Source organism: Poecilia formosa, unplaced genomic scaffold, assembly GCF_000485575.1.
Source record: "Poecilia formosa unplaced genomic scaffold, Poecilia_formosa-5.1.2 Scaffold99, whole genome shotgun sequence".
In the NCBI taxonomy this organism is placed as follows: Eukaryota; Metazoa; Chordata; class Actinopteri; order Cyprinodontiformes; family Poeciliidae; genus Poecilia; species Poecilia formosa.
In genome coordinates, this window is record NW_006800038.1 from 1,531,194 (window position 1) to 1,558,277 (window position 27,084).

General features: G+C 37.5%; 2 protein-coding genes across 2 annotated transcripts in view; both read left to right on the forward strand.

Annotated features, from left to right (window-relative positions):
• aph1b (APH1B gamma secretase subunit) overlaps window positions 1-529 on the forward strand; it is a 5,956-nt gene extending 5,427 nt beyond the window's left edge. Inside the window, exon 6 of the mRNA XM_007558805.1 lies at window positions 292-529. Coding sequence (XP_007558867.1) covers window positions 292-459 — 168 coding nt within the window. The 3' untranslated portion in view covers window positions 460-529. The remainder of the gene's footprint in view (window positions 1-291) is intronic.
• A 2,720-nt stretch (window positions 530-3,249) lies between these two features.
• Window positions 3,250-27,084, forward strand: part of otog (otogelin) — a 63,043-nt gene continuing 39,208 nt past the window's right edge. The window contains exons 1-18 of the mRNA XM_016674720.1: window positions 3,250-3,475; window positions 3,634-3,691; window positions 5,948-6,002; window positions 9,414-11,772; window positions 13,261-13,362; window positions 14,338-14,495; window positions 15,329-15,450; window positions 15,525-15,733; window positions 16,383-16,513; window positions 16,633-16,739; window positions 17,554-17,663; window positions 18,631-18,756; window positions 18,875-18,983; window positions 20,102-20,148; window positions 21,052-21,197; window positions 22,423-22,555; window positions 23,827-24,004; window positions 25,614-25,738. Coding sequence (XP_016530206.1) covers window positions 3,394-3,475; window positions 3,634-3,691; window positions 5,948-6,002; window positions 9,414-11,772; window positions 13,261-13,362; window positions 14,338-14,495; window positions 15,329-15,450; window positions 15,525-15,733; window positions 16,383-16,513; window positions 16,633-16,739; window positions 17,554-17,663; window positions 18,631-18,756; window positions 18,875-18,983; window positions 20,102-20,148; window positions 21,052-21,197; window positions 22,423-22,555; window positions 23,827-24,004; window positions 25,614-25,738 — 4,357 coding nt within the window. The 5' untranslated portion in view covers window positions 3,250-3,393. The remainder of the gene's footprint in view (window positions 3,476-3,633; window positions 3,692-5,947; window positions 6,003-9,413; window positions 11,773-13,260; window positions 13,363-14,337; window positions 14,496-15,328; window positions 15,451-15,524; window positions 15,734-16,382; window positions 16,514-16,632; window positions 16,740-17,553; window positions 17,664-18,630; window positions 18,757-18,874; window positions 18,984-20,101; window positions 20,149-21,051; window positions 21,198-22,422; window positions 22,556-23,826; window positions 24,005-25,613; window positions 25,739-27,084) is intronic.

A 27,084-nucleotide genomic window follows, 5' to 3' on the forward strand; every position in this document is an offset into this window, starting at 1 on the left:
CCTTTTTTGTTTTTCAAAATTTTGACAGTTTAGAAAAAAAAAATTAAACAAACTTAATGGCACCAATTTAGCTCCATACACTTGAATCAAATTAATTGCTTGTTACCAGGCCTCTGTGGAGCTAAATTGTTTATCACCTACCGATATATTTTTTTCCTTTTATTTATATGCAGATAAATTTTTTTTCACATCCGTTGTCAACATCTTAATATTTCAAAGTTAAATTGAAATGAGAATTTTAAGAAGTTTTAATGAGAAATGATGATTAATTTGTAAATTTTTCCCCTGCAGACCTTCCAGAACCCGCAGTACGTCTCCAGCCTGGTTCCCACCTACATCATCATGTTCTTCATGGGTGTCTGGGCGTTTTACACTGCGGGCGGCTCCCTGAGGAACCTCAAACTCTGCCTCACCTGCAAAGACAAGGACTTCCTGCTGGCCAACCACCGGCCCAGATAACGCCGAGAGCTCATCGGCTTACAGGACTCGATCCAAAGATCCACACACACACTATGAACCTTTTTAATTCGCTGTTTCACATGGCCGCTTACTTACTATGTTTAGTCTGTAGAAACGTAAAGTTTTTAGGAGAAACAGGTGAGTTACACTGCAAAAACACAACATTTTACAAAGTATTTTTCTAGTTCAAATATCTTTGTACATTTGAACTAACAAGTAACTTTTCAGCAAGATATAGATATATTGTTTTAAGTCAATTATTTAATATTGACTGGAAGATTATCTCACTTATAAAAAAACATTTAATTCAAGTGCACCAAGATATTTTCACTATAAACTAGACCACAAATACTTAGTTCAGTTTTGTGTTTTTGCAGTGCATATCAGGTCAGTTTCTGCTTTTTTTCCTGCTGATTCTGTAGAAAAACTTTGTAAAATCATTTAGGTTCTGCTCAAATGAACAACTCTGAAGACGTCATGTGCCAGATGTGTGAAAACCGACTAAATGTGGAGCGATCCCTGTGTGGGAAACTCGTGTATATAAGGAAACATTTCTGAAAATAATGATTCTGTTGGAGCTGAGATGAACACATGCTTGGTATTTATGTGTTTAACTAATCCAGATTTACTAGCTTGGGGTTGCTGGTCCACTTCCTCCATTTTTGTTTGTTGTCTTTTTTAGCTTGAAGTTGAAAATGGAGCGCAGAAGATTTCCTTCAGCTGATTGTTTATGAACTTTTCTATAAACTCAAACACAACAAAGTGTTTACTCATTGATCTTTGAAAGTTGACATTCATCTACTCTTACTGTGTTTTTCTTTTGAGTTTGTCAAATTCCTCACACTGAATGTTTTGTTTTTCCATTGCACCTGATTTTATGTTGATTTATTTTTTATGTGCAGGTTGTAAAAATTGAAAGCATAAAGTAAATAAGATGGAAGCTGCATAAACATGCAGGTCCTGCGTGTTTAGCTGGTTTTAGTCTGCGAGCGAATCAGAAAATTGTGCAGGTGGAAAACCTGATGGGTACAGACCAGCAATAATAAATTTCGTTACGTTAAAAGATTTTGTTTCAAAGCTTCATGATTTTTTTGTTGTTGATTTAAATAAAATGTTTTTGGTTTGCATAAACTGAAATAACATACTAGAAATTTTACATAAATATTAAGGATTTAGTGAAACAAGCTCTCTTTTTTTTTTACTGAAGTTACTTGTAAGTTTTGTTTTAATTCAAGTGTACCAAGATATTTGCGGTAGAAACTAGACAAAAATACTTGGTAATATCTTGTTTTGCAGTGTACTATTATGTGTGAGTTCAACAGCTTGTTTCAGTCTGTAAATTTGGATTTATTCATAGGTTTTAAATGCAGCTTTTTACTTTAGTCTGTAGAAATGCTAAGATATTAGTCGAAGCATATGGAAGTAAATTAAGCCCAAATTTCCTGTACTAATGTAGCTTTGCATAAATTGTAGAGCTGCACAGTGAGTGTTTTTGATTTTCTCGTTCCTCTGCAGCCTGGCTGCTCTCTGCAGGTCGACTTTCCGTTTATGAAATCAGATTCTTCCTGGTTTGGCCACACAAAGCATCTGAGGTCTCTGAGGCGTCAGTCTGGCCTTTTTACCCAGACTGGCTGACTGACGGACACAGGAAGTGTTTCCTCTGCCGAAAAACACGCTTTCACATGCAAATGCAGGTCTTTGACACTGGAGTGGTGATATTACCACTCTGAAGTTTCTGTTGCTGATCATAAAAGTACAACGACATGTTAGGACGACATATTAGATAAGGAAGAAAAACTAAAAAATTTCTGAGCTTGAAAAGGAAAATGTTTTGATTTTTGAAATTGCAAATCTGACTTAATATTATTCATGCAATTAGTAAACCAAACTCCATTTTATCTAGGTAGTAATATCAACATTTTTTTTTTAGATTCTTAGTAAATATCAGTTTTTGCTATAAAATTTATTTGAATTTACTCAACATTTGTAACATTATTTGTAAAAACAAAACATTTTAATGATTTAATTAATTTCTATTTAATATTTTTATTTACACTTATTTAATTAAATCAATAGTTGTTACTTAAAGTAAAACAACTTTCCTGAGTGTTGTTGCCATTTATGTGACGTTTTCATCGAACAACATATTAAATGGCCACTAGAAGGCACTGTCTGCTGCTCAAAGCGCAGCATGGTCATTTTGTGTCTAAGAAATTAAATAAAACAGATGATTTTTGAGAATAAATCTTTGTATTTCCTATATCCATGGTGTACAAAGTGCGGCCTGGATTTTGGGCGGCCCAAATGGATCAAATTCCTCCAATTGTTGAAACATTTTCAACATTTTTTTTAATTTATAACATTTTCTTTATAAAAAAATAGGTACAAAAATAGATTCCCATTTATTAATGACATTTTTGCACTCATCTATAATTTTGGTGACTAAAACCACAAACATTTACCTTCTTTTTCTGAAAAGCAAATCTTACTTCTTAATCAGCCCAAACAGCTTATAAACTTAGAGCCTTTTTTGCGTTTTGCATGCATGTACACATCTATTTTCTACAAAAATCTGACCATTTTGTTAATTTTGATAAAATTGTAACTGCTAAAATAATATTAATAATAATAATAATAATAATTAATAATAATAAAACACACTAAAACTTTGTTTTAAAATGTCTTCTTTTAAAAAGCACCGTTTTTGTGGCCCTGCGTGCTATCAAGTTAAAAAGTAATTTTTTTCTGTCCGATAATGAGAGCAGGGCAGATTAGACTCCGCCTACCGGCGCATATTTTATGCTAATGAGCAGGTGCAGCGGTTCTTAAGGCGCGCGACGGGCAGCCGGAGGATGAGCCGATGGAGCGCCGCGTGGAGTCCAGTCGGAGGGTTTTCACCAGGTGATCCCGACTGGTTCCCTGACCGGATCACGAATGGATCCCGATTTATTCACGCGCAGCTGGAAGAGGCCGCCTCACTCTTTAATAACTGTTTACGTCATCCTCATTTATCAAGGTGAGTCTCACGTGCAGCGATTTCAAGACGCAGCTTTGTGTTTTCATTCCCAAAACTTACTTTACCTGGTCTTGTTTTACTTGTTTTTTTTGTTTTTTTTTTACTATTTAATTTATGCATCGTTTGTGATTGTTATTACTATTTTTGTTTTATTTCAGCAAATCTTTCCAGAGGTGTTGAAAGGTCAAACGATTCAAACTGGGATCCATTAAATAAGTGAGTTAATATATAAGCATTGCTTTTAAACAGAGGAAAAATGATGCTCCACAGTAGCACTACTTTATTATTATTTTTATTTTCTTTAAATTAAGTAAAATTAAAAAGCAAGAGTAAAAGTATTTTGCAAAAAGACAACTGGAGCACATCATAACATCTCATTCAATATTTTACAATTATGTAATCAGATATAAAAGTACAAAGTTATGGATAAATTATGGTATTTTATGTCATACAAATAATTAATACCATGACAGAATGACAAATTAAGGAGAAAAAAACACTAGTAAATCACTTTTAAGGAATAAAACTTATAAAACTAGTATAGTAAATGTGCTTGGATGGGGTCTTTTCCTGTAACAAATATTTGGAAGCAAAACGTTAGAAAAACAAAGATTGATTAAAAACAGGAAGTCTCATTTTGATGTAAAATGTATGTTTACGTTTGCATCTGATGTATTTCTGGTTGCAACATGTTTTTTTCTGCATGTGTTGAAGTTACTCAGATATTTTACTGAAGTAGGAGTAGTACTACAAAAGAAAAAGTACTTATTTTTCCAAAATATTACTCAAGTAAATGTAATTGAGTAAATGTAGCTAGTTACTACCAACGTCTGAATTTCAATATCTGATTTAGCCCAAAAAAAGATCTTAAATTGAATATTTGTTTATCAATGGGGAATGGTTGTTAATGCAGTTATGTAATAAAGATAAGGCTGACATTTTTGATAAAAGTAACTGAGCATTAATGTTCTTTTTATTGAAACGATTTGCTGGTCACAGAAATACAGAAAATCCGGAAAGCTGAAATATTTTACCTTTAATAGTTTTTATTGTCATAAGCCAGGAATACCACAGGGATCTGTTCTTGGGCCATGATTTTATTTACTTTGTGACATCAAACCACAAATTTACTGACAGTCGTTCAGAAAAAAAAGTAACATTATAACAAAAAAAAGTTATCTTGATGATGAATATCTAACTATGAAAACATGAACTAAAACTTAATTAAGTTTGACTTAAAACAAGCTCCTATTTCTTGCTAAAAAGTTCCTAGTTTTGACTTATTTCAAGCAAACTCAGATTTTCGCATGAGAAACTAGACAAAAAAATACATAAGATTTTGTGTTTTTGCAGTGTAATATGCAGCGTGACATTTGATATGGATGAAAAACCAGAACCGCTGTTTGTTGATGCTTGTTGATAAATGTTGGTAATTAAAAAAATGGAAGCAGAAATGTGAATTTGAAAGTGTACTGTTCCTTTTTGTGTGTTGTACACTGCAAAAAATACAAAATCTTATAAAGTAATGGTGTCTAGTTTCTAGTTCAAAGATCTTAGGAGACTTGAAATAAGTTTGTTGTTGAGTTTTAAAAAACACAATTTTTGGTGATTTTAGTGATTAAAATGAAGAATATTTGGTCCAGATATCCAAGTACACATTTGAAATAAGAAAAAAAGCTTCTTTAAGTAAATAATTCTGTAATATTGAAGAAAACATTCTAGTTCCACTGTCAGATTGTATCACTAGTAAGATAAGGAAATGTCTAAATGAAATAATCTGCCAATTAAACTGGTAATTTTTCTTCAATATTAAGAAACTATTTACTCAAAACAAGCTCCCGCAAAGTTACTTGTAGGATAGTTTGTCTTATTTCAAGTATACTAACATATTTTCAATAGAAACGAGACCAAAAACACTTAAGATTTTGTGTTTGTGCGCAAAATGGTATCAACAAAACTTGCAATTTAACCAGTAAAACATCAGACAACCATTATATATTCCTTTTTATCGAAACTAAACCAATTGTTTAAAAATAGCAACATTTTCAGGTATCACACTGCAAAAACACGAAATCTTACCAAGTATTCTTGGTCTAGTTTCTAGTGCAAATCTCTTAGAACACTTTAAATAAGACAAAACTAACTTGTAAGTAACTTTTCAGCAAGATAGAGGAGCTTGTTTTAAATAAATAATTTCTTAATGTTAATGAAAAAGTATTATAATTTATAAGTGCCAATCTCACTTGTAAGTTAGTTTAGTCCTATTTCAAGTATACATAAAATGTTGTGTATTTTCAGTTTGTTAATTATGCATATTTTGAGTGTATCTGTGGTATTTGTTTTGCTGTTTGTTGCATGGCGGGGATGGTTCCTGGGTCGGTGGTGGGTTTCCACTGTCTAGTTGGGGGGGATCGGAGAGTGAAAGCTTGGTCAGCAGGAACAAACGTCTCGTTGTTCTCTCTGTCCCTGCAGCGGGAGCAGCAGGATAAAGCATCAGAAATGGGACACCGCTTCCCAGGGAGGGCAGGTAGGCCGCCGCATTGATCACTGATGCTGATGGAGCCGCTTGGAGCGGCGAACACACGGTCACAGATCACAGAGAAATCAGCCCGACTCGCATCTTCAGAGGGGAAACGCTCCTTCACTGCAAAAACACAGAATATTACCAACTACTTATGGTCTACGTCCTACTGCAAATATCTTGAAATAAGACAAAACTAACTTACTAGTAACTTTTCTGCAAAGTATAGACACTTTTTTAAGTCAATAATTTCTTAATATTGATGAAAAAGTGCTAGTTCCATTTCCAACATGGGAAAGATGTCTTGTTATAAGTGAAACTAGTACATTTTGCATCAACAACTTTCAAGCAAAATATAGGACAATAATTCCTTAATATTGAGGAAAAAGTACAAATTCCTCTGGCGGATACTTTCACTTTTAACAAAAAACTTTCCCATGTTTTAAGTTAAATAATCTGCAGTAGAACTAATACTTTTCCATCAATATTAATAAATTATTAACTTAAAACAAGCTCACATTTCTTGCTGAAAAGTTACTTTTATAAGTTAGTTTTGTCTTGTTTCAAGGGTTCTCAGACACTTAATCTAGAAACTAGACAAAAATCCTTGCTAACATTTTGTGTTTTTGCAGTGCAACGTTCAATGACAGATGTGCTGTTGTAAATAGATCAGGACCCAGACAATCAATCAATAAATCAACAACATATATCACAATAGACACATGATCGGTATCAATAGACAATAGATCTGAAAGGATATATTCACTGAACTCTGATCCAAGGTTGGTGGAATCACCTCACTCTCTCACTCCCTGGTTACTTAGCAACTCAACCATTCTTTGGTTACCTAGCAACCACCTGCTGAGTTCGCTTGCGCAGCAGCAGTTTAATGTTCCGCCACCATTCTTCATAACTGCTAAAAAAAAAACAGTGGAGAGAAAAAACTGGATAAAACAGGAAAGATAATGTCACCAGTTTGACAGTATTTCAGATATTTAAAACAAAAAAACTAATCAATAATTATCAATGCAGACTGATACGAAACGCTTATATCGCGATACGTTTTTCAGCCCTAAAATACACATAAGAATGCCAATCATTAACACTTGCCCAAGATTACACAATATTTAGAGGTTCAGGGTTATAAAAATATGTTTTTTCTATATTTGTTAAAACCATGGCGACAGTATAATATGAGACAGATAAAAGATCAATCTGCTATCCATTCTCTCTAAGCAGTCTGAGTAATGTGCTGCTCCACGTTATAAACAGGAGGAGAGTCTTAGCACTGCAAGTTATGCTTGTGTATCCTGCTTAATGTGCTAATGGCAGAAAAACAACCTACTGTTACTGGAAAGTTGTTTTTCTGTTTATGATGTGCTAACTAGCTTTAGCATTCATGGTAGGCTATGTTGTAGGAAACCATTTAGCAAAGAGCAAGGCGCGTGCACAAGCATGATTGACATTGTTAACACTTTCCTCCTGGCTCTGATTAGCTAATTCTGAATGAGTGTTGTATTTATCCAGTACCTGTTTCTTAGCAATATTAAGGAATTGCTTACCTTAAGAAGCTCCTATTTTTTCTTTAAAAGTTCCTTGAAAGTTTAGATATATAAAACATATACATTTTATTAAATTTAGTTTTTTCAGTATACCAGAAAAAAAATCTTCTTACGTTAAACTTGTAAAAGGTAGAAACAGCTTTAAAATGTGTCCTTTTATATTTAAATTAATTTTACATCAATACCTATCAAGGAAGTAAATAAAAGGAAACATGGCGGTGTCTAGAACTTTTTCATCAATATTAAGAAATGATTTACTTAAAACAAGCTCATATTTCTTGAAGGAAAGTTACTTGTAAGTTAGTTTTATCTTATTTAAGATATCTGCATTATAATTAGACCAAAAATACTGTGTTGGATTTAGTGTTTTTTGCAGTGCGGTGACATTTGCTCCTCAGCGGTAGACATGTCAGTGTGTCCCAGCAGGAATATTCAGTAGCTGCTCTGTTGTCTCGCCCTTCCTCCATCCGAGCCGCTATCTGGTCTCTCTTTTGTTGGGCCTCCCTTCGGTACCAGGAGGCGTGAGAATCCGGTCCACGCCATGGGAGCTCCTTCATCAACAATGCAATTAGCGGCAACGGGTCAGAGGTCAAAAGCTCGTCTGGATCTCTGAGCCGAACTGTGTGTGTTCTATTTCCAGATCTCTGATGCTGATCAGTGATTAATAATTCGTGGTCACGCTCCCACCGCGGCCCCCTGCCATCTGCTTTGTTTGTGCTCATCGAGATGAAAGCCTCGTTTTAGGGCTCAGGTATCGAGGGAGGCTCAAACTGTTGGAACAAGGCGATCAACGAAAGCTGAAAATCTTTCCAAATCAAATCTGATGATGATCTGAATTCCAACTTTTGATCAATTTTATACCCAAGTATTGCTTCTTTATCCCTGGCAATTCTGAAAGAATGGTTCCCCGTGACGGAAAACATCTCATGATTAGAAATTTCAGATGATCACACACCTGATTATGCGTCAAAATGGAGAGCGAGGCTCAGATGACCTGGATGAAAAAGAGAATCATCAACAAAGGCTTCTCCTTCTTTTAATCCTTTTTTCCCAGACCTGCTTTTGTGTCGCTTTTATTCTTCAACATAATTCAAACAGGAACATTTCCCCAATTGCACATCTGCAAAAAAGTAGAGAAGCCATTTTAATCACAATTAATCAGATTAATCCATTACTGAAATGATTGTCAACTAATCTAGTAATCGATTAATTGTTAACTGGAGTGTACAGACTCCAGTTAACTTTAAATTTTATTTAAAGTTACATTTAAATAACACTGCACATATATTTTTCTGTACTGTGATACTGTATTGTAAATGTCATTATAACAAATTTTGATGGACAATAAATTGTCTCACAAATTATTGTAATAAACTATAATGTTGTTTTGAGACCATTTTCAAGTAATATAATTATAATGGCATTCCCAAATATCAATAAACTTTAAATTAAAATTAACATTTAACACTGGAAATGGAAGACAATTTAAATGTACAAAATAAATAAACAGAAACAACAAATAAAATTAATTAAGAGGTATCTATAAACAAAATTGTCCTTAAAGAAAGGTCTGGTTGAGACTAAAACACCAGACTGAAGACTTTTATCGTCCAGTTTCTGGTAGAAAGAGAAAAAAGAGAAATAATGAATCAGACAAATGGAAATTACTGAGCTCGTTTCAATTTCTTATTCTTATTGCGAGAGGCCTAGTGTGAATTATTCTGTGGGCCTTCATTTTAATGTGTGTTTTAGCCAATACTGTCCACACAGTTCAACTTTTTAAGAGATAAAAGAAAAAAAAAGTTGAATTGAAAGTTACTTGAAACACTTAATGATTCAGTTTCTCTCCTTCTAGAACCTGCACTCAGCTGCTTCTGCTTTAGAAACAAACACTTCAGCCTCCAGGCGATCACTGGTTAGCGGGACTGTTGCATCCAACCTGACGTCTGCCAGGATAGAGAGGACACAAAACGACTTGTGGAGCCAAAACGTTGACCAATCATCTGTACCGTTGATGAGTCAATCATCCTCAAGATCAACAACTGGCAGCCAAGATGTGGAGAGCGATACAGAAAATAACCCCCATCCGTCCCTTCAGTCAGTAACTGAGACTAGACACCCAACCAGCGGTCAATTACAGGTCAGCACTACCTCATCTAATTGGTTACCAACTAAGACTGCAGAACTAAACCAATCCCAAACCAATCTGTCAACCAATCAACCACCAACAACTAGTCAATCAATAAAAATCACTACACCAACCAAACAATCATTGACTGAGAACGGACCATCAAACCAATTCCAGACCAGATCTGGTCCGCCTACTGCTGTGATTACACAGTACAACCAGTCAGACATTAGCCCAGTGCCACACACTCAGCAAAGGTTGACAACAGCGTCAACGAGCCAAACAACTGACCCAGTCCAATCCCAAACCAACCCAATGACCAGCCAGTCCCAAGACATTGGACAAGCCAGTCAATTGAAACACACCACAGAGAATATCAGTCACTCATCAAGCAGCCCAGTTTCAGCTGGTCTGTCATCAACAACAACTCGAATCAGCCCAGTACCGCCGTTCAAACAACAGTCAACAGCAACACCAATCAACCAAGTGACAGAGACAACTCAGTCAGACGAAACCCAAACTGGTCTAGTTTCACGTTTCCAATCTCAAACAACCAGCCAGTCAACAATAAGTACTGGACTGACCAGTCAATCATCAGGCATAGCAATAGAAACTAGTAAGTCAGGTGACGCCTCAACCAAGACTGTGAAAATCAGCCAAACACAGATCAACGTCGTGCCTTTAACCCAAAACCCAACAACCACAACATCTATCAGTCAATCATCTACAGAAGAATCGAGCCCTTCAGAAGTCAGCCCAGTAACAAAGCCCAAACAACAGTCAACTAGCCAAACAACAGAGACAATTCAGTCAGACGAAACCCTAGCCGATCTAGTTTCAAGTATCCAATCTCAAACAACCAGCCAGTCAACAGTAAGCATGAGGCTGACCAGTCAATCATCAAGCATAGCAACAGAAACTAATAAATCAACAAGCAGCACAGCTAAAACTGTGAAAACCAGCGAATCAGATGTCAACGTCATGCCATTCACCCAAAACCCATCGACCACATCTACCAGTCAATCAACTATAGAACCAAATAGCCCACTGTCAGCCACCAAAGTGACTTCCAAACCAACAACAAACACTGTTGCATCAATTAGTCAAACAAACCAACTGCCCACTAAAATGACACCACACAACAAAGATGGACCACCCACCCAACCACCAGCCACCAAACCATCAATCAGTCAATCTCCCATCACAACAACCCAAAACAACAAATCAGCGACTTCCAGAGAACCAGCAAATCAGTTGTCAACCAACACCGCATCTGTCAACAAGGGAATAAGACCTACTGGACAAATGCCCAGCATTGCCTCATCAGAAAACCAGTCCCTAGATAGAATAACACAAACCACTCAGTCTTCAACCACATCGGTAATGTCCAAACCATCAAGAAGTATAGCACCAACCAAACCAACAGATCCCAAACCATCCCAATTGCAACACAGTGCTACTGCACCAGTTCACCCTGCCAGAAAGACAAAACACCCCATCCAACAAGTAGAGAGTACAACATTAACCAGAAAGTCGCCTGAAAAACAAATACCTGCTCAAGCACAGTCCAGAAAATCATCATCTAAAAAGACAGGATCAAACCATTCCCCGATAATCACAGCAAAATCTGGACAATCACTGGAAGGTACAGAGCCCGTTAGCCAATCAGCAGTCAATAAATCACCTCCCAGGCTCTCATATCCAGATGGCATTACAACAAAATCAGCCCAACTGTCATCCAGCCAAACATCACCGAGCCCCTCAGCTACTTCATCACAACCAACAAGCCAGTCCGATCTCACGACATTTTCTAGCCAATCTCCAGCTACTTCAGCTCCAGCTGATCAATCAGTGACAAATTCGGTGGCTTTAGCACACACATCTCACAACCGGATGTCAAATAATCAAACCCTGGTAAACTCAGACCAGTCACTGAATGGGTCTTTACTGCTAAACCAACTGGCAACTGGTTCAACAATGGCAGGAAACCTGGCTGCCTTTTCACCAGATGATCGGCCGGTTAATGCCTTGCTGCTCACCAGGAAGGCAAAGGAGACCCTAAAGTCTTCAAAACGTAGAATACCAGGTAAGTTTTAAAAGAAAGAACGAATGAATGTTTTCCAAAGTGCCTGAACTGAACCAGTTTCACTGGTTTTCTTTAGACATTTTATTGTTTATCAGGTGTCTTTGATGCCAAATATGTTTATTAAATATTTGTTAAAACCATCTAACATAGCTGTATATGAGACAAATAATCTGTGAAAAAATCAACATCCTCCACCTTCTCCCTGCCTTCTGAAGAATTGCAGAAGGCAGGGAGCCAAAAACAATCAATCAGAACCAGGAGAAGAATCTTACCGCTGTCAATCAATCTGGTGTAAGCGTTACTAAATGAGCTAATGGTGGAGAAACAAGTCATCGTTATAGAAAAACTGCTTAGGTGCCGTCATCGGCAGCCATGCTAACTAGCCTTAGCATTCATGACAGGCTCTGCTACCAGAGAGGAAGTTGGAGTAGAATGAGCAGCGCCACACGGAGGGTGATTAACAGCACTAAGACCCTCCTCCCTTTTCTGATTGGTTATTTCTAGTTAGGACTGGGAGAACTGGGTGAAGGCAGAGGAGCTTGATTTTTTTCATAGATTATCTGTCTCATACTGTCAGGACTTGAAGACAGTTTAAAAAATATATAGAAAAGTAGTAAGTAGTTGTTTCCGACTTTTGTGGAAAATACAGATTGACTCATAAAGTGCGTCATGCGTTTTCCATATTTAGGTTTTCAAACCAAAATGACTCCCAGCGACCTCCTACTATTTACTATTTATGTACGTTTTTTTAAATTTTTTATAGCCGAGTACAAATATAAAGTTACTTAAAATTTTTGGTTGTCAAAGAGCGTGTGAAAAGTCTCTCTGAGTTGATGTTTAGCCAATTTGAAAGGACCATGATGGCTCCATTTTGCCTCAAAATGGCGAATGGCAGAAATTGATATCATCCCTTTTAACGACAAATGGCACTGCCCCCTGCTGGTGATCAGGTAGAATGCAAGAGAAAAGCAGTTCCTTCAGTTCTCTTCATTTTGTTTTACTTTTCTCTTATTCTCCTTTAAAAAATGTTCACAATTTTTTGAATATAGATGTTTATTATCATTAATGTAATCAAACTGTGGCCAGTTTTATGGTTTGCGATGAAGCTCCATTTTAATGTTTTATCTTTGTGAAGACTTTTTATTATTATTTAAAGACTCCCTGGTGTCAGTGAACAATTTATCTGAGTGATAGATCTGAGTGATCTCCACTGTCCCTTTTACCATATATGTGCTTTTGTGCATGATGCGCTTGACTGGCCAGAGAAACCTAAAGCCCACCTAGCAGATTGTGCTAATGCAAGTTGAGGGGACCAACGTTGGTGGTCAAATTAAGCAAATTATTAAAATAGGTAATCTGTTGCTGCCACAGCACACACATTGCTGAATCTAGAATGTTGAAATAAAACGAAAGGAGAAATAATCCTCTTTAAATGTTTCTGTTCCAACTGGCTGCCTGGTAATTACTGGTTTTACTGGTTTCTCTCAGGGGAGCCATGTGAGTATCCCTGCCTTAATGGAGGACAGTGCTATTTGACAGAGTCATGTGACTGCAGCTTGTTTCAGGCCACTGGACACAGATGTCAGACAGGTAACCACACAAAATGTCTCCAAATTCACATAAATTCATTTTAAAACAGAAAGTTAGAGTCAGTTTGCTTTCTCTTTTCTCCATTTCATAGCAAATACTTTCATAAATCTCTCAGTTTAAACTCATACATTTAGCATATTTTCACTTTTCATAGCGTAAGAGCCAGGCCAATTTGAAATTAAAGCTGTTCATAGAGAGATCAGTTTTATGACATCATCAAAATGTCATCTGCAAAAGTGATTTTTCTCACTGCTCTGCTTTTGGGTCTTTGTCTTCAGAAATAATGTGGTAATAGTAATGTTGAAAGAAATTATTTACTTTTGTTTTGTTTTTAACATCAAATAGAAAGTAGATATATTTACAATTTTACAATAAAAAAATGCAATAATTAACGCAAACAAGAATTAGTTGCACAAAATTATTTACAAACTTAGCATTGATGCATTAAGCCACAATTTTTTTTAATCAGTTCAGTTTGCTTATCCTTAAAAAACCCTTCTGATGGATATTAAACCTACTTATTTCTATGGCATTAAATTTTCCACATTAAAATTGCACAATATGGGAAGTTCCAATTGGCCAATAATCAAAAACACAAACTTTTTCTAGAATTGATGCTAATGCTAACCTTAAGCATCCAGAAGGTCCTGACTACAAAAACTGAATCTTACCAAATATTTTTAGTCTAGTTTCTAGTGAAAATATCTTAATACACTAGAAATTACACAAAACTAACTTACAAGTAATTTTTAGCACAATATTGGAGCTTTCTTAAAGTAAATAATTTTTTAAGGTTTGTCAGCAAACAGGAATGATGAGTTATTGACCTATTCGTGTTCAGCAGCCATCACTAAAATACTTTGGTTAATCTATTCCCATTTTTCAGTCTAGAAAATCCTTAAACTCGTGCATTGTGTTTTAACGATTATAATAATTTCAACAGATATTTTCATTATTTTCTCGTTGCTTGCCCAGTCCCAAATCTCGGCTTTGAGAGGGAGATGACCTGCAGGACGTGGGGTCAGTACAACTTTGAGACCTTTGACGGTCTCTACTTCCACTTCCCTGGCCGATGCACGTACACGCTGCTGCGGGACTGCGAGGAAACCACCCAGGGCAGCATTGTTGTCCAGGTTGGTTCACACTAAACAAATCCTCACGACTTTGAGAAGCTCAGAAGGTTTTCTATCTGGTTCATTACCCTCTTAGTTTCAATCCCAGCCTGAGGAAAGTTTGTTCTTAAGTTAATTCAAAGGATAATTAGAGTCAATTACCTTTAAATACTGCAATTTCCCAGAATGCCTTGAAAGTACCTGGAACAGACGAGGGCTTTGTTTCCACGAAAAGGCAGGAGATACTTTATCTCTGCCTGGGAAAACCAAAACACGCATTTTGATTACTGATTGATCTTTTTTTTCAATCACAATCACAACCAAGAACATGATGGCAAAACTTTAGATTCTATTTTCTTCCTGGTAAACAAACCAATGCTTTTCAGTGAAGGACATAAAATTATAAGCTGATTAAAAATCAGGTTTCATTTTAAAACGGTGCATTTTTCAAAATCCTTCGAATTTGTTTTAGTCTCTACAAGTTATATTTTGCTGTAGACTAAATATTTAGCTTGCTAACTAAATATTTAGTTTTGAGCTAAATCTTTAGTTTGAAATTAAATATTTAGCTTGTAAACTAAATGTTTAGCTTGGTAACTAAATATTTAGTTAGCTATTTAGTGTTGTCAGGGGATTCTGTGCTTAGTTGAAGATAGCCATGTAAAAAACAGAAAATTAAATTTGGTTTTAAACCGAACATTTCAACACTGCTTACTGCTATTGTTTAATGGAGTACTGGGATTGTGTTTAGTTTTTTAAATAATGCTTGCAGCAGCTTTGCAGTAGTTTCTAAAGCCAACCTGTTGGCCTTTATTTGATGAGACGTTTACGTTCCTGGATCTGGACATTTGCAGGTCCACAATGACCCAAACTGCGGCTCGGCTCCCTACGCCTGTCAGCGGTCCGTTAGCCTCTTCCTGCCGTGGGACGGCGAGATACAACTCCACGCCACCAGTGTTACCTTCAAAGGTCAAAGGTTAGAGACCTACCAGTGCTTGTTGTTTGTGTGCTTCACTTTACATCTTCATATATGAAAATCTATCTGTTTAGTCTGCAGCTTCCTCATCACATCCATGAGCTGCATCTGGAGCAGATTTCCCAGTATGTGCTGGTGACGCAGCAGCAGGGCTTCACGCTGGCCTGGGAGGGGCGGAGCGGATCGGTCTACATTAAACTCAGCCCGGAGTTTGTGGGCCGGACCTGCGGCCTGTGCGGAAACTTCAATGCAGACATTCAGGACGACCTGAAGACGAGCTACGGTAAATAATAACCTAAAGCTGACCAATTTTGTTTCCTTGAAAAGGTTAGGATAGATCCAATCATTCTTAGATAATGAAATTTTAGTCTAATTTATGGCGTCTTGTCACCTGAAATATGAATAAGCTGCTGCTGGCCACGCCCCCCAACTCAACGTTTACACTTGCATGGGAAAATGGTTGCAAACAGTTTCTCAATTCTACAACTGTACATCTTTGAAAAGCAGAAGTGCAGCCTCCTGTGCAACCAACAAGAATGTGGCAAGTGGTTTTGGTTTCTGGATAGTAAGTCAACAACAAAACACTTTATCTTTTCCAGCAGCCATTGTACAGCGGTAAAACCAGCTGACCAAATGAACTGGAGCTCAGTTCAGGTTGCTAGGTAACGGTGCAGTGCCCGTTGAATGTGATTCGTTGAAAGATTTTGAAATGGCAAATTTTCCATACACTAAAAATCATTATAGGGGACCTATTGTGCAGAATTCCCTTTTTGCATGTTTTTGTTCTTCCAACTGTTTCTAAAAACAGTTAAAGTTATATATGTTTTTAAGTGCTTGGGCTGCTTTTAGAAGCAGCATTGCTTTTTGAAGTATAAAAACATGTAAAATGTGAGCTAGCTCACACTCAGGCTGAGTGTTTTCCTGCCGCTCAGGTGTGCTGACTCCAGACGTAGAGATGTTTGGGAACAGCTGGATGGAGATGGAGCCGCACCAGGACCGATGTCCCCATGTTCCCTCTGCGTTCCCGTCGCCCTGCGCTGGTGTTGAAACTCAAATCCTCCTGGTGAGACAGGAAAAGAAGGATGAATAATTCCCACATCCAACCCTGAAACAAAGTAAAGCCTGATGTATTTTACAGTTTTGTCTGGAGAAGCTTTTCTTTTTGGTTTGTTTTGGCTGCAGAAAGTGGAGGAAGTGTGTGCGGCGCTGCTGGACCCGCCTTTCCAGAGCTGCCATGACTTTGTGAGCCCGCTGTCCTACATGGCCAGCTGCTCCAACGACCTCTGCATGTAAGAACAACCGATTGCAAACTCTACTGCTGAAAGAGATTGCAATTATTTTTATTTTATCCTCCTGGAAACACAAGGCTTTGACTATACCACAGGTGTCCAAAATTTTTGTCACCAGGGCCAAAAATCATCAAGAAAAATAAGGAGAAACAAAATACTGTGATTTTTTTTATCTTTTATTTTTTATTTTACCAGTTTGATTATTTCCAAATACTAATTAAAATTAAATAATAGAGCATTTTTCTTTCAATTATGAAAAATAAAAATAAGATTTAGGTCATTTTAATTAAAAACTATTTAGCTTAGTTTGATAAATTCATTAAAAGCATCAAGACCTTTAATCTATATTCAAGAATTATTAACTTAAATCAAGCCTCTGTATCTTGCTGAAAAGTATAAGTTACCAAAAATACATGGTAGGGTTTTATATTGTTGCAGTTTGGTGTTTATAATAGATAAGGAGATATGGAGAATCTGGAATAGTTTCTTAATAGTTAAGAATAGTTAATTAAACTTAAAGCTGGATTTTTTTCAATTTTACAATGACATTTTTGAACTTTTTGTCATTTTTTACAATGATCTGACCTAGGGAATGCCTGTTTGTGTTATATTTGCACCCATTTGTGTGTTTTTGAAATTGATTCAGCCCCAGTAATCTGCTCCACAGCCTCAGTGATTTGTCTTTTTGCTTACGGCAGCGCAGGCTTTGGGTTGTTATTTTGAGTCGGACCAGCCCAGTGAACCAGGGTTGTGTAACCACACCTCTCCTGGCTCCGCTCGAACAGTCCTTTTCTGTCTTTTCACTCCGTTGAAGGTCGGGTCCCAGCGGCGATGTGGTATGCCAGGTGTTCAGCGAATACGCTCGAGCCTGCGCCCATGCTGACCACCCACTGCACAACTGGAGGCAGCACATTCCTCAGTGTGGTACGCTTTCACTCGCATTTAGTCAAGAAACAACAAAACTCTACTAATCATGCTCTGATGTGCAGCTTTGTAGCTGGCAAGATTTGATTTTCTGTCAAAATTACCAACCATTTGGGGCGGGTAATATGCAGTGTGAGTTAAATGGCTGCCTAGAGCCCCCCACACCACCAGAGGGCCCCCAAGAGCATCAAACTAGCATGACAAAAACACATATATATATTTAAAATAACATTGAATAATAAAACTAGATAATATTACATGTAGAAAAACAGTTGTTCTTGTTGCACGAATAATTGTTAATTTCTTCCTGTTAATGGCTGTTGGGGAAATATAAGATATCAAACTTGTTTTCTTGTTAATTGTAAATTAAGTGTTTATCAGCTGGTGTTACTTTCAGATACCACCATAAATGTCAGTTCATTATTATTGAACTGAGAACGACATTAAGAGCGATTTACTATTTCTTTTTTGTCGGTAACTTTGGTAATGGCTGACATGACTAGCTTTGATTGTTGTGTCATGTCAGCCATTACCAAAGTTACCGACAAAAACGAAATAGTAAATCACTAAATTTGGCTAAGACGTAGCTAAGTTAGCAGCTGTACTCCCACTTCAAGCTAATGCGTATTTTGCTTCACTTTACGGCAGTCACTGCTGCAAAGTGCTGCGCATGTGGTGTTTTCAGACAGTCTGACTGGTCTGACTCCTTACCACCACATAAAGGTAGATACTAACTGTTGTTATTCCTATTTGAGTTTAAAATAATTATACATATCAAACTGATTCCTGATCCGGATGTACGCCGCATTCTGATCGAATCTAGACCACGATTTTCGATCACGTGATCGGATCGGGACATCCCTATTTCTTAATGCCCTGCAGGTATTTCTTGAGAAAAACAGTCAAGATCAGTCCATTTGTGACTGTTTCAAGTCAAAATGTTTTGAAACTCTTTTTCTGTGACCAGTGAAGCAGTGTCCTCTGGGGCTGCAGTACAGGGAATGCATCAGCTGCTGCCCAGAGACATGCAACCTGGAGCGGACATGCATAGACAGCAAGCTGGCCTGCTTAGATGGATGCTACTGTCCTGAAGGTAAACTATTGGATGCATTATTCAATAAAAGTTTTTCCAATTTATTTAATAAGTTACTGTTATCACAGTAACTTATTATATTTTTTAATTCCCGAGTTTTCTGTGTATGTGTCCCCAGGTCTGATTTATGAGGAAGGGAGTTGTGTGGCCCCGGCTGACTGTCCCTGTGAATACCACGGCATGTTTTATCCCTCTGGACAAACTCTGCAGGAAGAATGCAACAACTGGTGAGCATCAAATAACTTCCCCCTTCTGCTTTGGTTTAAATATTTTGGTTTTTACTGTTTCAAAGTATTGCATTGAAAACTTTTCAATGTTAATTTAAATTTAAGGCTGGAGGATATGACTGAAAAACGTATCACCGTATAAGGGTTTTATATCTGTCAATACGCTGCAAAAACATCAAATTTTACCAAGTATATATTAGTACACTTGAAATAAGAGAAAAGTAACTTAGAAGTAGCTTCTCAGCAAAATAAGGAGCTTGTTTTAAGTCTATAAACATTAATATTGATGAAAATATTCCAAATCCAAGCCCTTTGGATTTGGAAAACATGTGAAAAAAACATTTTTCACATGTTTTCACTTTAACATGTGAAAAATGTCTTGTTATAAGTGAAAACTAGCACTTTTGTGTATAAATATTAAGGAATTAATGACTTAAAATAAGCTCCTATATCTTGATAAAAAGTTAGTTGTAAGTTAGTTTGTCTTATTTCAAGTGTACAAAGATATTTGCACTAAAAACTTGACAAAAAATACAAGGTAAGATTTTGTGTTTTTGCAGATTATAGATAGTTATTGATTAGTTTTTTGTTTTAAATATCTGAAACGTTCCTGTTTTATCCACAGTTTTAATTCCAGACCGTAAACTGCTTCTGCTACCACTCAGCAGGTTGTTGCTAGGTAACCAGAGCCTACTCTCCAAGTTGTTGCTAGGTTACCAAAGAGTGAGTGAGTTCAACCTAGCTTAGCTGGCTTAGAGGTTGAGCAGCTAAAGTCAGAAAACAGGTGATCCAAGTAAACAAATTGAGTTTATTTGTTATAAGTTATAAAATTAAGTTTATCCAAGTAGATATATTAAATTTGTTAAGTTAAACAAAAGTAAATGAATTAAATTTTGACAAACTTAATTTGATTATATTTAATAAATTAACTCAATGTTTGTCCATGGGTTTAATTTTTTTATTCCTGCAAACAGAATCTGCTCTTTTCCTAACAGCTGCATTCGGTCCCTTTAATCTGCTGGGATCTGACCGCCTGTGTGTCCAGTTTCTGCCAGTAATCCTGCCATTAGCTCAGCCTTTCATGTATCCACCTGTGGATTTCTCTGCTCTCTTTGCAGCACATGTGTGGGTGGAGTGTGGAACTGCACCGACCACACCTGCCCAGGTTTGTGCTTTTCCTCCAACTGCATGCAATAATGATCCTTTAATTAACAAAGGTCATACAAGAATAACTTATTTTCATAGTTTGTAAATGCTTTACAGTAAGGTTGCAGCTAACGATCGTTTTAGTGTCGAATATTCTTTAGATTATTCTGACGATTAATTGATTAAATTCAATTCATATTCAAAAATACACAAAAAACACAACATTTTACCAAGTATTTTAGATCTAGTTTCTAATGCAAATATCTTATTACACTGGAAATAAGACAAAACCAACTTAAAAGTAACTTTTCAGCAAGACATAGAAGTGCGTTTTAAAAAAATAATTCCTTAGTATTGATTAAAAAGTAGAGGTTCCACTGCCAGATGATTTAACTTATAACTTGTCCCTTTTTTATCATTTTAAGGGAATTATTTTCTTAAAATAAACTCACATTGCTGAAAAAGTTAGTTTGGACTTATTCCAATTGTTCTAAGATATTTGGGTTCTACTTTACAATAAGGCTCTTCTTATAAATGCTAATAAGTATGTTATTAATTAATCTCTAAGCATTTCATTATGGAAAGTGAAGGTTGAGAAGGAGACAAAATCTGCCAGTTTCTTGCCAAATAGTGAACCAAATCTGTTCACCTATATGTTTTATTTACACTAAACGTTTCTACCTTGTAAGCACAAGAAGCATTTAGCATACAGCCTCCTTCTCACTCTTACTTAATGGATAATAAACAGTTATTAATTATTTATGATGTGCTTATAAATGACTTCTATAAACTTTTTATTAGTCATCTACCAGGGAAGCCTTACTGTCTATTTGCACTAGAAACTAGACAACAATAATTAGTAAGAAGTTGTGTTTTTGCATATTCGTGTGCAGAAGTAAAGTTGAAAAATGCTTTTTTCCAGGGGAATGCTCGGTTACAGGCGATATGTACTTCCAGTCGTTTGACGGGAGGATCTTCACCTTCCCTGCAACATGTCAGTATGTCCTCGCCAAAAGTCGCAACTCAGGGAAATTCGCCGTCACCATCCAGAACGCCCCCTGCGGAGCCGTGAGTCACTCCTAACCTGATGTTTCTTTTACTGTGGCTCCTGTTGGCTCGGGTTGCAATTTGTCCATCATGTAGATCATATCAGAATTTAAGTGCTCAATAATCCCTGCTGAGTCAAAGGTTTTGACTGCAGGAGCAGATAATGAGCAAGAAAAGTGACAAAAGACTGAGGGCTTCTTCTCCTCTCCGCTGGGTTTCCCAGCAGAGCGAGGGAGAGGCGAGATATAAGATGTCCCACTCATCAGAGCAGAGACCTCTAACAGCCAGCAGGATTAGCTTATCTGGCCCGACTGACAGAGCCGTGGGAGAGGGACGGCCGGCGGCTCTGGACAGAGAGGAGGTTATGCAGGAGAAGCAGGAGGTGAATGATGGGAAGGGGAGGTAAAGTGGGGAGGGTAGAGGTGGGCGCTAAAACCTCTGGGCTGTGGAGCCACTTATGAAAGGAATGATTCATCTGAAAACATCAGAGCACTTCAGAAGCGAAAGTGAAGCAGCTTTTATCATTTAAATTGGCAGATTTTACACTAAAGGTGACCTGTTATGCTTCCTTAAACATGTTAGGAAAGGTTTATTCGCTTTACAGAACATTTTTATTACAATTTTTTCACATAATCATTCTTAAATAATGAGATTTTAGTCTGATCAGTGCTACCTTAGTGCATTTGAAGTAAGACAAAACTAACTTACAGTAACTTTAAAGCAAGAAATAAGAGCTTATTTAAAGAGCGAATAAATCTTGAATATTGATGAAAAAGTTCTGGCAGATTATTTGTTGTTGTAAGTAAGTGAAATAATCTGCAGGTAGAACTAATACTTTCTTATCAATATTAAGGAAATATTAAAACAAGCTCTTATATCTTGCTGAAAAGTGCCTTGTAAGATAATATTGTCTTATTTCACTAAATGTGCACTAAGATAGTTGCACATCTTAGTGCACATTGCAAGCGTCGCAGTTTGCACAGACAAGCGTCGCAGTTTGCACAGACAAGCGTCGCAGTTTGCACAGACCCGATTCCAACAGCCGCAACCTGGATTTCTGTTTTATTCCAGAAGAAAAGTGTATTTATTGTTGCTAAATGTGTCAGTTTCCTTTTAAAGGTCCGTATCCACATTACCTCATTTTGTGGGACAGAGTTTTTCATCCTGACTGCTTTTGTACTTTTGCTCTTTGTGTCTCCTGAATCTTCTTCTGTTTGGAAAAACGTCCATCTTGTCTCGATTGCAGAATCTAGACGGGGCCTGCATCCAATCAGTTAACCTGGTCATTGACGAGGATCCAAGGACTGAGATCACACTGAGTCACGTCGGCGAGGTCTTCATGGCCGGCCAGTACCGCGTCTCGCTGCCCTATTCTGACGGTACTGTCCCTCGTCTTTCATCGCCGTCCGCCATTGTCTCGTCCAGGACTCTTTCAGCACTCATGCTGGAGGCAGATTGAATGACAGCTGTGCTATTGAGGAAATATTTTCCCAATGCAGAGCTGTTCAGTTCCTGCATTGTGTGGAGAAAATGCCGTCTCCTCTGAGTGTTGCTCTCATTACACGCCGGCGTCTTGGTGGTCAAATCAATGCTCTTTTGTCTGTTTAATGTGAAACTGTGTGATACTTGATACATAAATGAATAACATCAACATTTATACTTTATGTTCTGTCCCAGGAGCTGGCTGATAACATCCTCTGTTTGTGTAACCAACAATCATAACTCCACTAGATTAATAAAAATATATTTCCTTAATTTCATCAAATAAATGCAGGAATAAATGATGTATTGAAATTACAAAATAAATCGAGTTCAATGCAGTTAAATGAAACTCAGGTTATCATTTTACACAGGTTGGAAAGACTTTTCCATTCAGTGAAGCACAGAGAGTTACACTGCAATAACACTAAATCCTATGTTTGGTCTAGTTTCTGGTGCAACTATTTTAGTAAAACAGAACTAACTTAAATGTAACTTTTCAGCAAGATATTTTAAGTCAATAATTCCCTAATTTTGATGAAAAAGTACTGCCTTTTTCATCTGCAGGCAGATTACTTATAGCAAGAGAAAAATGTCTTATTTACTTAAAACAAGTTGCTATATCTTTCTGAAAATGTACTTGTACGTTAGTTTTGTCTTATTTCAAGTGTACTAAAATTTTTGCACTTGAGACTAGACCACAAATACTTGGTAGGATTTTGTTTTTGCAGTGTACCTTCTGATTTTAGTTGCCCATAAGTTGGCAGCAGTGGCATGACTGCTCCAAAAGCAGGAAGTGGACTACATTGCAGGGCATTCTGGATAAATACAACAAAAACAAGCTAATCTAGAGCTAGCGGGAGAAATGGTTTGCGGTCTGTAACCAAAATCAAAAGAGAAATCCTGCATTTTTTGGTTTACGTTTCATCATGAAGGAAGTTGTGTTCAGTGTCTCATTCAGAGGTTTTTGGGTCTTTTCCTTCAGTGGTTTTTGTGTCCAGTGCCCCTACAGGCGAGGAGGGGAACAGGTTTTTAATTAGATTGAATTGTTTGACGATGTGAAACAGAACCACAGCAGCTGAAAATGTAATAAATGTTGCCGTTTTGGTCCCTGCCTGAGTCTGCCAGATGTGGAGCCAGCCTTGATGTCCTCGTTCTCCTTCTCCCACAGACATCTTCCACATCCAGGAGCTGTCGTCCATGTTCCTCCAGGTGAGGACGGCGTTTGGCCTGCATCTGCAGTACAGCTGGACGGAGTTTCGTCTCTACCTGCAGGCCGACGAGACGTGGAAAGACGACACGGTGGGGCTGTGCGGCACCTTCAATGGCAACACTCAAGACGACTTCCTGTAAGTGTGCAACGGCTGACCTTTGACCCCTCCTTCACCCTCCGCTGACCCTTCCCTCCTCCCCTTTCGACGATTAAGAGCGATGGAGCGCGCACTCCTGTTTCAGGTGACAGGAGGGAGGTGAAGTGCTCTTCCCCTCTGTAATGCACACGAGTCGGCATCAAAAGACGCGCTCTCTGATCAGCTCTTTTAGGCCGGCCAGATGAGCGCCCGACTGGACACGCCGCTCCAACAAGGAATTTACTGTTAGTGGAAAAGGGGCTCCACTGTGCCGACCATAATGTGCCGGATGTTGTCTGACACCGCCGGTGGCTGAAGTGGCAGCTATAGGAAAACTGAGGCTACAGCCGTCCCTTTACATTGCATAGCTGTTTGTGCGTAATGTTCACAGGAAGATGCCACCTTTCAGTGGCTAATCTCATTTCAAGCAGAAAAATGCAATGAATTATGGGAACTGGACGGGTTGCTGGTATCGCTGTCGTACGGCTGACATCAGAAATGGATCAGAACTTTAACAGATGTCAAATTTTATTCAACTGAAAGTTTATAAAACTGCTAAGTAGGTTTGATCAGTAACAATATATATCAAGATAGATACATGATCAATATCAATACATCTGATAGAATATTCAATATATAGAATTGGAACTCCAATCTAGAACCGCTTGGCATTCTGGGACATGTAGGCAGAGGAAAGGCTTTACTACTTTACTAATATTTTAATATTACTATGATATTACTTTATTTATTTATTACACAAATTTATTTTTTATTTGTGTGATAAATTTCTTATTCTGGGACCCGACTCCGTATTTCGTACGACAAACAATCAAAGGTGACAATAAAAAATCCTTTAATCCTTTAGCTAAGCTAAGTTGGTGGCAACAACTAACTCTCTCACTCTCTGGTTGCCTAGCAACTCATTCATTCTTTGGTTACCTAGCAACAACTTGCTGAGGAACTGGCACAGCAGCAGTTTAATGTTTCACCACTGTGAGTCGTTCTACGTAAAAATTGAAACAATGGGATGGAATGGAAACTGGATAAAACAGGAAACAGTTTGGCAGTATTTCAAATATCTAGAACAAGAAAAAACTAATCAATAATTATCAGTATTGACTGATTAGAAATACCTACATTGTGGTACATTTTTATATCATCCAGCCCTGCAATTAAGTAAATTAATTTAGGAGAAGCTAAGTGCATTTCAAACATTTCAAAGGTAGCCAAAATGCTAAAGCGCTAAATGAGAACTGCACTGCAAAAACACAAAATCTTACCAAGTACTTTTTGTCTAGTTTCTAGTGCAAATATCTTGGTGCACTTAAAAATTTTTAAATAGCTTATTAGTAACTTTTCAAAAAGAGACAGGAGGTTTTTCAAAATCAATAATTCCTTGGATCTACTTCCACTGGTAGATTTTTTTACTTGTAGCATGGAAAAAATGTCAGAATGTCAGAATAATCTCCCAGTGGAACCAGTATGTTTTTTTTAAAATCAATATTAAGGAAGAATGACTTCTCCAACTTGTGTATGTCTGCTGTGAAGAACCCAGATTATTGTTTTAATGTCTGATGACGCTCCATGTGGTGATCTGGATTTCCTGCAGATCTCCCTCAGGAATGATCGAGAGCACCCCTCACCTGTTTGGAAATGCCTGGAAGGTGTCGTCAGCCTGCTCCCTCAGCCTGAGCTCGCCTCCGCTCGACCCCTGTGACACCCACCAGCAGGCCGGTTCGTTTCTCTAGTTCATGTTTCTGTCGACTGAAGAGGTTAATCACACTAAATATCTGATTCTGTTTCAGTTTTGACCCATTTTCAGGGGTTAAATATAAATTTGGGAAATGCGACGCNCTAACTCTCTCACTCTCTGGTTGCCTAGCAACTCATTCATTCTTTGGTTACCTAGCAACAACTTGCTGAGGAACTGCACTGCAGCAGTTTAATGTTTCACCACTGTGAGTCATTCTACTTAAAAATTGAAACAATGGGATGGAATGGAAACTGGATAAAACAGGAAACAGTTTGGCAGTATTTCAAATATCTAGAACAAGAAAAAACTAATCAATAATTATCAGTATTGACTGATTAGAAATACCTACATTGTGGTACATTTTTATATCATCCAGCCCTGCAATTAAGTAAATTAATTTAGGAGAAGCTAAGTGCATTTCAAACATTTCAAAGGTAGCCAAAATGCTAAAGCGCTAAATGAGAACTGCACTGCAAAAACACAAAATCTTACCAAGTACTTTTTGTCTAGTTTCTAGTGCAAATATCTTGGTGCACTTAAAAATTTTTAAATAGCTTATTAGTAACTTTTCAAAAAGAGACAGGAGGTTTTTCAAAATCAATAATTCCTTGGATCTACTTCCACTGGTAGATTTTTTTACTTGTAGCATGGAAAAAATGTCAGAATGTCAGAATAATCTCCCAGTGGAACCAGTATGTTTTTTTTAAAATCAATATTAAGGAAGAATGACTTCTCCAACTTGTGTATGTCTGCTGTGAAGAACCCAGATTATTGTTTTAATGTCTGATGACGCTCCATGTGGTGATCTGGATTTCCTGCAGATCTCCCTCAGGAATGATCGAGAGCACCCCTCACCTGTTTGGAAATGCCTGGAAGGTGTCGTCAGCCTGCTCCCTCAGCCTGAGCTCGCCTCCGCTCGACCCCTGTGACACCCACCAGCAGGCCGGTTCGTTTCTCTAGTTCATGTTTCTGTCGACTGAAGGGGTTAATCACGCTAAATATCTGATTCTGTTTCAGTTTTGACCCATTTTCAGGGGTTAAATATAAATTTGGGAAATGCGACGCGTCATTTTACATTTCCCATCAGTTGTTCAGCTGATTTTATTAATACGTCGTTGTGATGGAATTTGTACCATTTTTAAATAATAATGTATGGGGGCCCTGAAATGCTGCCCTGGGTGGGAAAAAATCCAGATTTCTCAAATCTTCAAAAACTTTTCGGTTACATGCTGTAATAATTCAACAACGCCTCCAGGTCTGAACCTTAAAACCTGTTTTAAGGTGCAGACCTTAAAAACAGGTCATAGCTGGAAATGAAATGATGTGA